Source organism: Rousettus aegyptiacus, unplaced genomic scaffold (genome assembly GCF_014176215.1).
Source record: "Rousettus aegyptiacus isolate mRouAeg1 unplaced genomic scaffold, mRouAeg1.p scaffold_m13_p_6, whole genome shotgun sequence".
Lineage (NCBI taxonomy): Eukaryota > Metazoa > Chordata > Mammalia > Chiroptera > Pteropodidae > Rousettus > Rousettus aegyptiacus.
The window spans coordinates 80,363,045-80,374,795 of NW_023416309.1; the positions used below are offsets into that span (position 1 = coordinate 80,363,045).

Below are 11,751 nucleotides of genomic sequence, written 5' to 3' on the forward strand. Positions count from 1 at the left end.
GGCTCTCTGTCACTGGGAGTTGGAGGGCCATTTCTTGCTACCTTCTTCCACCCGGCAATCGGGGCTTCGCCCAGTGGCCGCGAAAACTGGCAGAAGTGGTTCAGGAAGGTAGCTGTCAAAACAGAGCCCGGAACAGAGTGAGCAGATCGGCAGCAACTATGTCTACCGGGTTCCTAAGGTCGCTCTATCCAAAGAAACCATAAAGACCAGACCAGGGCTTTTTCATTTCCTCCTCTGTGTGGTTCCGCCTGCAGCTTCCGGTTCCGGGAAGGGGCAGAGTTTTCTTCGAAGATTAGGGGCTCCGCGGCACAGCCAGGATGGCTGTGGTATCGCTACTGTTATTCGGGGGTTTGTGGAGTGCTGTGGGAGCGTCCAATCTGCCTGTCGTTACATGTGGTTCTGTGGTGAAGCTACTCAATACTCGCCATAACGTGCGACTGCACTCTCACGACGTGCGCTATGGGTCAGGTACTGCTACCCCGGTTCGGGTGGGCTGAGTAGACCGGATAGACTCCGGAGGGGGCGGGGCCTAGAGAAAATCAGAGAGGCGTGGTCTGGGAAGGTTAGGGAAGCCCTTGGGAGGTTCTTGAGATCTGGAGGTGGGAAATCTGAGAATTGAGTTGTTCTAAGGCATCTTAATACCAGCTTCTAAATGGTCAGCTACGTGCCAGGTACATACATTACATACGTACTTTTTTAGATTTATAATATTCTTACGAGGTGGAGACTATCGCTGTCCTCATTTTACAGATGAAGAAATAAGTCGCATGCCAAAGCCTTGTAGCTAGTCAATAACAGACGGGGTTCCATCCAAACCTGTCCAAATTCAAAACCTACCTTCAGCTTCTTCTGGCTGGCACTGCTTAGTGTGTGAGAGGCAGACATGTAGAAAATTAAAGTGCTGTCTCTCTGAAGGCTTGAACTCCAAGAGCTCACTCTTTTGAATACAACCCTCTGTTTTAGCTCTTGCTTCTTACACTTGCTCTTCAGCTCTTTTCCTTTAGCCTCTTTTTACTCAAAACTTACCCTTCTTGTAAAGAATTTAAACTAAAACACTCTGGAATTAGAGAGGAAACTGTTTTGAGAATTTTTTATCATATAAAATGAAAATATTTAGTTTGTGGGTCCATTCAGTATAGATTAATGAGCTCCTGTGTGCCTAATATTGTTCTGGATACAGATGATGTGGTGGTCAGTCAGCAAGTTACAAGAAGATAAAAACAGAAAAGTAAGATGTTAGAGGCATCTAAGATGACCACTAGATTTCTATCTTGGATGACTGATAATGCTGATAGCTGAGAGGAAGGAGTTCTCAGCTGGGGACTACTAGTCTGTGGTTCAGGATTCTCAAAACCTGTCTGACCAGTTAGACTGGGAAAGGAACTGAGTTGTCATTGTTGGGATATTTTAATAACCCTAGCAACTATGCAGCGAATACCTACAATGTGTCTGGCTTATTACTTTTTAATTTGATCTAGTTTCCTACTTTGGATCTACCAAATCAGACTTGGGTGGAAAGAGTCATGCCGGTATGAATTTGCAGGTTTAAAAAGTTCTTCAGGTGAACTTGATGGGTAGCCAGATTTGAGAACCAGGTTCAGTCTAGAGCTCAGAAGAGAGATCTGTGCTGAGCCTGAGATAACAGAGTTAAGTACAGACGGTCCCCAACTTAAAGTTTTTCGACTTTATGATGCTGCAAAAACAATACGCATTCAGTAGAAACCAGCTAGGTTAAGCTACGGTTTTTTGGTAGGTTAGGTGTATTAACTTTAAGTTAAGGAGCATCTGTTCAACATCATTGTACAGGTGGCAGTTGAAGATTTGGTAGATAGAGTAAATGAGATTGCCCAAGATGAACTGTGGTTCTCAACCTTGTGTCAGTTTGAATCACTTGAAAAACTTGTTAAAGCATTTATAAATGCTTTTGTCTTGACTCCCAAAAAGTATTTTAAAATGGGTAAGGGCTAGGGATAGAACTCTGGGTAATCTCAAGGTTTAAGGATGGGAGGGGAAATGGAGGGTTTAATAGAGAATGAAAAAGTAGGAGACAGAAAGTATGGACCATGATTTAGTGAAGCATGGCAGTGAGGGCCAAGAGAACTGTAAGGCAGTAACCAAAAGTAAGGAGGAAGGTTTGGTTTTTTTTTTTTTTATTTATTTTGGGATGTAAAAACTGTTATGAGCTGAGAGGAAGAAGCCATAGAACTGGTAGTTTATCTGCATTCACCCACATAACTGTGGTAGGTGACATAATGTGTTAAGTGGTAAAAAGAAAGTGTCATTAAAAGGCTGTGGTCAGGCGGGGCCAAGGGACTGAAGGCAAAGGTAGGAGGAATAGGTAAGATTATCTGAGGAAAGTGTCTGGGAGATATGGAGTGCCTTCAAAGAATTGTGTAGTGAATGAGGCCTATGGAAAATAATATTCCCTGGCAGTTATATGAGAGAGTGATCTATTTGGGGGAAATGACAGAAAAGAGGGCTTTGCGGGGGTCGGGTAGGAGGATCGTGTTTCTGTCCATGAGGAGGGGCAGAGGGTGGCGCCCACCCCATTTCTAGTCATTTTCAAAGAGTCTCGCACTGATTCTCACTGCCAGGCTGTTGGCTCCTGTTTTGCCCCATATTGGTAGCTTATGCCGATCTTGATGAAAGAGCACTTGATGCTCTCAGGGAATTTAATGAAGAAGGAGCTCTGTCTATACTACAACGGTTCAAGGAAAGTGACTTGTTCAGAACAAAACTGCATTTTTATGTGGAGTTATGAAGACCTATAGACAAAGAGAGAAATCAGGGAGCAAGGTGCCAGAATCTACAAAAGCTACCTGAAGAAGCAAAGATCAAGACCTTGCTCTAGAGGACTGGTTATACTCTGGATGTAACCACAAGATAGTGGAAGTGTGGTGGTCCTCCCCACCAGACAGTTTGTATTCTGGCATGCAACCTGGAATTGGAACAGAATCATCTTATGGGAAGGCAGCAGAAATTACATTCTTCCAAGAGAAATGATGAAAAAATAGAGGAGCTGGTTGACAACAATCTTTGTAGATAAAATACTAAGAGATTTATATGAGGGTGAGTTGATACCCCTTTTTGAAAAGGCTGGTCCCGTTTGGGATCTACGTTTCCTGGTCAGAATAGAGAGTATGCATTTATCACCTGTGGAAAGGAAGCTGCACAGGAAGCTGTTAAACTGTGTGACAGCTATGAAATTCACCCTGGTAAACATCTTGGAGTGTGCATTTCTGTGACAAACTACAGGCTTATTGTTGGATCAATTCCAAAGACTAAGACTAAATAAAACATTCTGGCAGAATTTAGTAAAGTCACAGAGGATTTGGTGGACGTTATTCTCTATCATCAGCTTGATGACAAAAAGAAGATAGAGGATTCTGCTTCCTTGAACACAAGGATCAGAAGTCAGCAGCATAAGCCAGATGCTGCCTGATGAGTAGAAAAGTAAAAATACGGAGAAATGTAGTTACAGTTGAATGGGCTGACCCTGTGGAAGAACCATATCTAAATGTCATGGCTAAGGTGAAAGCTTTATTTGTGCTGTGAAGAACTTGCCTACTACAATGACAGAAGAAATACTGGAAAAGTCGCTTTCTGACTTTGGAAAACTCAAAAGAATGAAGAAGTTGGAAGATTATACATTTGTTCCTTTTGAAGGCACAGAGCAGGTGTTAAGGCCATGGATGAAAGAAATGGCAAATAGAAGGGGAAGAAATTGAAATAGTCTTAGCCAAACCACCAGACAAAAGGAAAGAGCACCAAGCTGCTAGACAGGACCTCTAGAAGCGCTGCGTATAAAGATTATTACTATCACCCTCCTCCTTGCAGTCACCTCCAGTTAGAGGTTGGGGTCATGGTTGAGGGAGAGGTGAATATAGCTACGCTTCAGATTACAATGGCAATGAAGATTGCTATGACGATTACTATGATTCTGATTATCACAACTATCATGAAGACTATGATGATCTCTACTATGGTTACAATAAGGCCAACCAGGAATTTTTTTTAGGATACGTATGGCAACAGTGAAAATAGACAAGTGAGGGCTTGAAATGATATTGGCAAGATACAATTGGCTCTAGATCTACATTCTTCAAAAAAAAAAATTGGCTTAACTTTCATTTTTAATTTGCTGCCATTTGTATTGGGCTGAAGAAATCACTATTGTATATATCCTCGAGTCTTTTTGGTTTTTTTCCTCTTTTCATAAATGCTCTTGGACATTACTGGGCATGCAGAATTCCCTTATTCTGGGGGTTACAATACTTTTATTGTTTCAGTCTTCATTTTAACTTCAAAACAAGCTGAGCACACTGTTAAATCATGATTTTGCAGAACCTTTGGTTTTGGACAGTTTCATTTTTTGGATTTGAGATAGATTACGTAAGAGTGTGGAGTATGCCATAAATAAAAATACAAGCTAGTGCTTTGTCTTAGTAGTTTTAAGAAATTAAAGCAAACAAATTTAAGTTTTCTTATATTGAAAATAACCTATGATTGTATGTCTTGCATTTCTAGAACTAGGTTTACTGTGTTTTTAAATTGTTACAACTTCACACTTTTGGAAATCTGCCCTACAAAATTTGTTTGGCTTAAACGTGAAAGCCATGACAATTTGTTCTTTGATGTAATTGTATTTCCAATTTCTTATTTACAGAAGATTTCAGTAAAACTAAAAAATCTATTTAAAAAAAGAAAGAAAGCTTTGTGAGAGGCCGTGTGGTAGAGTGGTTAAAAATGTGAGTAATAGAGTCAGTCAGGCCACCCTGATGCAAACCCCAGCACAGTCTCTTGGAATTGAGTGACCTTGAGCATACTACTCAGCCACTCTAACACTCCTTTCTAATATGTACCTCAGAGAATAGATGCATGTATTAAATGAGACTATTCAGGCAAAAGGCTTGAGTTAGTGTCTGATGCCTCATAAGTGCTTAGTACACATTAGGTAGCTAGCAATTATTTTTTTTTTAAGTCCGTAGCTACATATTTAAACCAGTACTTTTTACCTTGCAGAATTATACCATTTTAGGCAGTATTAACCAAATTTAAATGATTCGAGAATACTTCTATAATATATTGGTAGATCACTAACAGAAATTCAGATGCTGTAATGGCTGCTTGGATTAAAGTTGACAGCAAAAACTGGTCTCATTTTAATTGTGAAATGTAATGTTTTTTGTTTATAATACATAGTAAACATTGAATAAATATTTCTGAACATGTTAAAATTATGTGATTAGACATCTGACATATACTTGATGTTGTTTAGGCTAGCAGATACAAGTACATACTACCTGTGCTTCAGAAAAATATGTATGGCATTTATTTAGTGCCCTTTTGATGCAAATTCATGGAATTTTCTGATATGGTACACTCGTAAATATAACTTCATACAATAACTAATACTATATAAATATATTTAGTATTTCTCATATATATTTTAATGTTGAAGAAGAAAAAAAAACAAACATAGGGTTTCATCCCCACTCCTCCAAGCCTGTTTTATGACATAGGGCACAAGATTGGCCAGAGGAAAGAGGGAGGTCTGGTTGAGCTCACACTTTTTTTTTTTTTTTTTCGATTGCAGGTAGTGGGCAGCAGTCAGTGACAGGTGTAACCTCTGTGGATGACAGCAATAGTTACTGGAGGATACGGGGGAAGACAGCCACAGTGTGTGAGAGGGGAACCCCTGTCAGATGTGGCCAGCCCATCCGGTTGACACATGTCAACACTGGCCGAAACCTCCATAGTCACCATTTCACCTCACCTCTTTCTGGAAACCAGGTGAGTTGGCATCACATGGATCATTGCTGTTCTGTGCTTTTACTCAGTTGAATTGTTTGAAATCATGGTTCCCAGATCTTTCTTTTCCAGGTGTAGATGTTCTCTTTTGTGCAGACCTGGAGAATAGGCTCTGACTCATAAGTAAAAAAAAAATGTTTCTGGTCAAAATGGAGGCTTTACATCTAAATCAAATGAAGAAATGAGGAAGAAAGACAGAATAAGTGTACATTAGCATAGCATAAGTTACCCTGATAAATTCAATAATAAAGAAACCCAATATTTTCCAATCTTGGAATAAAATTATTCTTTTTTTTTTAATGATGCCAATTGACCCCATTAGGAAAATGAATTAGGTAATGTGCCACATTTTGAACTTTTGGAAGGCATGGGATCCATTAATGACTTCTTCCCTCCCACTCCCACTCTGCACATAGTTTTCCCTATTAACATCTTACATTAGTATGGTAAATTTGCTTTAGTTCATAAAGCAGTATTGATACATTATTATCAACTAAAGTCTTTAAATTATCCCGATTTCCTTAGTTTTTACCTACGGTCCTTTTTCTGTTCCTGCATTCTCTCCAGTATACCATTTAGTTGTCATATCTCTTTATGCTCCTTTTGGCTGTGACAGTGCTCAGATTCTTCCTGTTTTTGACGACCTTGACATTTTTGAGGATTGCATGTCAGATATATTATAGGGTGCTCCTCTGTTGGAATTTGATGTTTTTTTCCCCCCATAATTAGACTAGATTTATAAAGATTTTTGGGAGAAAGATCACAGAGATAAAGTGCCATTTTCATCACATTGTACCAAGGATACATACTATCTACATAATTTATGACTATTGATACTGATTACTTGGCCAAAGTAGTGTTTGTCAGGTTTCTCAGATAAAGTTATTCTTTACATTTTTGTCCATTCCATCCTGTGCTTTGGAAAGAAGTCACTTTGCACAGCCCATGCTGAAGAAATGGAGAATTATGCTCCCCCTCCTTGAAGATGGAGTAGCTACATGATTTATTTGGAATTCTTCTGTATGGGAGATTTATCTCCTCTATTTATTTGTTCAATCATTTATATAGTATGGACTCATGGATGTTTATTTTATAATTTGAGTTATAATTTAGTACCACTGTCTTTATTTAGTTACTCAGATTGTTCCAACTTTTGCTTTTGGGAGCTCTTTCAGTTGTCTCCCCTCGTCCATTTGACATAGTGCCACCAGTGTGTATGTGTGTGGGTATGTTTTAACACTTCCTTACTTTCTGGCACTAAAAGATATTCCAGGTTCACCTTGTGTAGTGCTTGCCCCAGTCCTAGAAGCAACTATTTCTCCAAGGAGCCCTGCTTTCTTTTATTGGAAAAAGGTTATTAGAAACCAAGATCTGAGCCCTACATGAGCTTGTTGCTCCTGGGGTGTTGTTTCTTTTAGACCCTCTCACCTGACAAAAGAAAGAAATATGTATGTAAACAAATACATAAATATCTATAAATGTTTATATGTATAACTATGTATTTATATTAAGTTAAACATGAGTTTTAGTAATATCTCCAACTCTAATCCATTACCACAGAGATCGTCTAGCCTCCTCCCTTTGCTTATTTGTAAATTCCCACTCTTAACAGTGAGATACCTGGCTCCACTGTCATCTGTTTACTTCCTTGTTCAATTCTAGTATACAAATATAGTAGTAGAATTGTTAATTATGTGCCATTTCTTTTGCCTTTAGTCTTGTAGACTGTTTTCAAATGACTTTTTATCATTTAAAATTATATAGCTATTGTGTAATTAAATTATATATTTCTAAAGTAATCAGTAATTTTTTATTATGATAGGAACTCTGAATATTTGGCCTTAAGGGGAATGGGAGAAGAAGAGGAGTGGAAGAGAGAATCTGCTAGAACTTGCTCAATTAATATGTATTATTTTAATTCTCAGTTTTTTGGTAAGGTGATATCGTCATCATTTTATAGAGTAAAAAATGAAGGCGCAAAGGAGTTACATAGGAAGGGATAAAGGTGAGATTCAAGGTCTGCTTGTGTCCAAAGCCCATCCCCTTTCCTACTTGTGTATCTCACTTGGTCACTTAAAATCTAGTTAAGGGAATGAGGCTGGAGTGTTTAAAGTCAAATAAGAGTTATAAAGTATTTTAAGACTGTAATAGGAAATTTTAGGCAAATAAAAGATTACTTGCAAAACAAGTGTTTGGACCATAATCCGATGGCAACTGATTTTGTACCTTTTTATCTTTTTTCCAGTTTAAATTATTTACTTATTTTTAAACAATACTAGGTCGGTCTCTCATTTTTCTTTTGGGTGGTTTTATTTTGCTTCCCATCGCCTCCCTCTCCTTTCCAAGCCTATATGTCAGCCATGCTAATGTTGCTACCATCTTTGTCTTCCAGGAAGTGAGTGCTTTTGGTGAGGAAGGTGAAGGCGACTATCTTGATGACTGGACAGTGCTCTGTAATGGGCCCTACTGGGTAAGGGATGGTGAGGTGCGTTTCAAGCATTCTTCCACCGAGGTTCTGCTGTCTGTTACAGGAGAACAATATGGTCGACCCATCAGTGGGCAAAAAGAGGTACATGGCATGGCCCAGCCAAGCCAGAACAACTACTGGAAAGCCATGGAAGGCATCTTCATGAAGCCCAGTGAGTTGTTGAAGGCAGAAGCTCACCATGCAGAGCTGTGAGTCTAGAGGCTGTAAGCCACTGTCACCATACAGTGTTCATAGACATCTGCTGCTGCTTCATCCTGGGATCCCTGCCACAGATTCTCTGGGCTTTGGCCTTGTCACCACTGAGATGAAGATGCATGACAGAAAACAGTGGCTGTGTTTGGAAGCTTCAGCCTGTCACACTTGGATTGGTTGTTTTCCCAGACTTGGGTCAGTTCTTTCTGATACAGGACTTGTTGACGAAGGAGTAGATGCTTTTTATTCATATTGATAAAACAGAAACTGAGGAAGACAATTTTTACTAAACAATTTTTACTCCTCAGAAGCTTGGCATCATGGATTATTAATGTGTGTGACTTTTCCCCTGCTTTCTTTCTCCAAAATGATAAAAAAAAAAAAAAATTTTTTTTGTTAGTCACTATGTTGTCATTTATTTGATGTGCTATTTCAAGATCTGATTAATCCTTGAGTCCTGAGAGTCATTGCTATCGCTCTTTTGAGATGCTGGGAACCTGTAGTGTGGGTTATTTCGACAGCCTTACTTGCATCCAAATTTTTTCTCTCTTTACTTTCACTCCTCTCCTATCTTTACTAATTATGGCTAAAGACTCTCAAAAAATACAGCTTAATAAATAGCCAATGAAATGTTTTACTCTGGATCTGTTACTGCAGTTAAGAGAAAGGGGTAGGAATAGAAAGAGGAACCTACATTTATTCACTGTCCGCTAATTACTAGGCACCATAGTGCAGATATTAAATCATTTAATCTTCACAGATATGGGATAGATAACTAGTTTTACCAAATACTGCCCAAATTCTTAAAACTAGTAAATAATTTGAGAATGGGAATCCAGCTGTGTCTGGCACATTTAAAAAATTTTTTTTTACTACACTACAATTGTGTTTAGCTCTTGGTAGGCAACTTCTCTTTTTGGACAAATGCAATATCTTTCTCTGAAAAGGTAGGTAGAAAACTTTTGTCCTATGCTCACTTCATTCTTTCCTTTCCTTTGCTGGTCAATTCCAGAAAGTTTGTCCTTTGAGCATGACAGTGGTGAACAGCTGTTTCTAGCAGACCTTTTTATTTATTTTTTATTTATTTAACTGAAAAATATTGGGGTGACATTGGTTAATGAAATCAAGTAAGTTTCAAGTGTACAAATTCAACAGTATTTTGTATATATATTGCATTGTGCGTTCACCACCCAAATTTAGATTTCCTTTCTTTAACAACTATTTGACCCTTTTACCCCCATCGACCTCCCCCCATACCCTCTTCCCTCTGGTAACCACTAATTCTCCATCCGTGTCCATGTGTCTCTGTTTGTCATGTTTGTTTGTTACTTTCCATTTTGTATCCCAAATGGGGGAAATCATATGGTTTTCAACTTTTTCTGTCTGACTTACTTTACTTAGCATGATTATTTCAAGCTCCATCCATGTTGTCACAAATGGCAGGATTTTCTAATGGCTGAGTAATATTCCATTGTCTATATGTACCACATCTTATTTATCCAGTCATCTTTTGTAGGACACTTTGGTTGCTTTTATGTCCTGGCCTCTGTAAATAATGCTGTTATTCACATTGGGATGCATATGTCTTTGTTGATAAATGTTTTCAGATTTTTTGGATAAATACCCAGGAGAGGGATTGATGGATTATATGGTGATTCAAGTCTTAATTTTTTTATTATACCAATTTGCATTCCCAACAGCAGTGTATGAGGGTTCCTTTTTGCCCACAACCTCTCCAACACTTGTTATTACTTGTCCTGTTGATAGCCACTCTAACAGGTGTGAAATGGTATCATCATAGTTTTGATTTGCATTTCCCTAATAGCTAGTGAAGTTGAGTATCTTTTCACATGTCTGTTGGCATTTTGTAGGCCTTTTTATCTTAGAAGCTAATATTTTTTTCTTCTATTTGCTTTAGGGAATTAAGGTAGAACATTTGGGGATACAGGTATCCCCCATTTTCTGAAAGTTTGTGTTATGCAGCACTTTACTTCTGTGAAAGACCTATATTAGTATGGCAATTTTTTTTTGTAAGAGCAAAAATCCTCTTCTAATTTCTTTCTGTTACTGAAAACAGGTGAACTTTGGGACAGTTGGGCCTTTCCTGAAGGCTCACAGACAGAACATACCCTGATGAGAGGCTTCAGATTACAAGGATGGTGGAAATACAGTGCTTGAGAGTAACTATGAACTAGAAAGAAACAGTGTTGGAGCCTCAGAAGATGTGAAATGACTCATGAAAGGACTAGAGAAAGAAACCAGTGGCGGGGTACAAATAACTTTGGGCAGCCCAAGTGAAAGGTGAAATGGTGCATTATCTGAAGGTGTGGAAAAGACAGGCTTTTCTAAAATCTCGAAGGGCGTTTATAAAGATTAGGTTGTGAGAGCAAAGGTATGTAAGCTACTTATTTTGTTATCCTCAGAATGTCTTTAGCTTGTACTGTACTTGAATCACTGTGCTAGTTAGAAGGGACCTTTATCCAATACCCTTATTTCACAAAGAAGGAAACATGCAAAATAAAGTTGACCCAAATTCTCTATTTTGTGTAATAATTTTGCTTCCCAGGTAAGCTGTTGCTGAAGGGCCAGAACAACGTCGTTTACTTGTATCACAAATTGCACTACCCACAGTAGACACTAACAATTTCTCTAATGAATAGTTTAGAATGGTGCTGCCTGCATGAGTCCAATACAAATTGGCTAGAACAGTATTCAAACAGTGAATGAATTAAACACTCAATCCTTACTGGACGGAAGGAGGTGGTATTTTTGAGGCCGTATAATTAACCTCCTGGTTTCCTCAGTGATTTTCAGACAAGGCCCCTACGTAAGATGAGAACTATGTAGGACCCAGGGGTATAACTTTCGTAATATCCTCGGTTCAAGCTCTAAGTGGCGAAGTAGATTAACCATCCAGGGAGAGAGCTTGGAAAGTGGAATGAGTGTTCCGCGGCCAAAACGAGCCAACGAGATCCACTGGCAGCCAGGGAGAGGTAGCTTTCCACAGTCCCGGGCACGGAAGGGTGCGCCCGGGGGCGGGGCGTGTGTGTCAGTTCGCGCGAGGTCTGCTCCCCGGCATTCTTCATCCGAAGCCACGCCTATACTTCGCGCTTGCAGCGTGTCGACCCCGTCCGATCGCTGGCGCCGGGCGGGGCTGGACAAGGAGACAGCTGTTGGCTGGAGGGCTGCGGCGGGGGGCGGGGCGGACGCGCCCCAACGCTTTCTGGTCCCGTGCTGTGCCTGCGCGCGCGGCTGGTCGG

General features: G+C 39.5%; 1 protein-coding gene and 1 pseudogene across 1 annotated transcript; both read left to right on the top strand.

Moving 5' to 3' along the window:
- The first annotated feature begins 39 nt into the window (after window positions 1–39).
- On the top strand, window positions 40–8,890 carry SDF2 (stromal cell derived factor 2). Its single transcript, XM_016139072.2, has 3 exons — window positions 40–468; window positions 5,597–5,793; window positions 8,204–8,890. The coding sequence occupies exons 1-3, from the start codon at window positions 318–320 to the stop codon at window positions 8,489–8,491; spliced, it is 636 nt and encodes a 211-aa protein (XP_015994558.1). The 5' UTR covers window positions 40–317; the 3' UTR covers window positions 8,492–8,890.
- On the top strand, window positions 3,092–5,590 carry LOC107507624 (annotated as a pseudogene).
- Window positions 8,891–11,751: the final 2,861 nt, after the last annotated feature.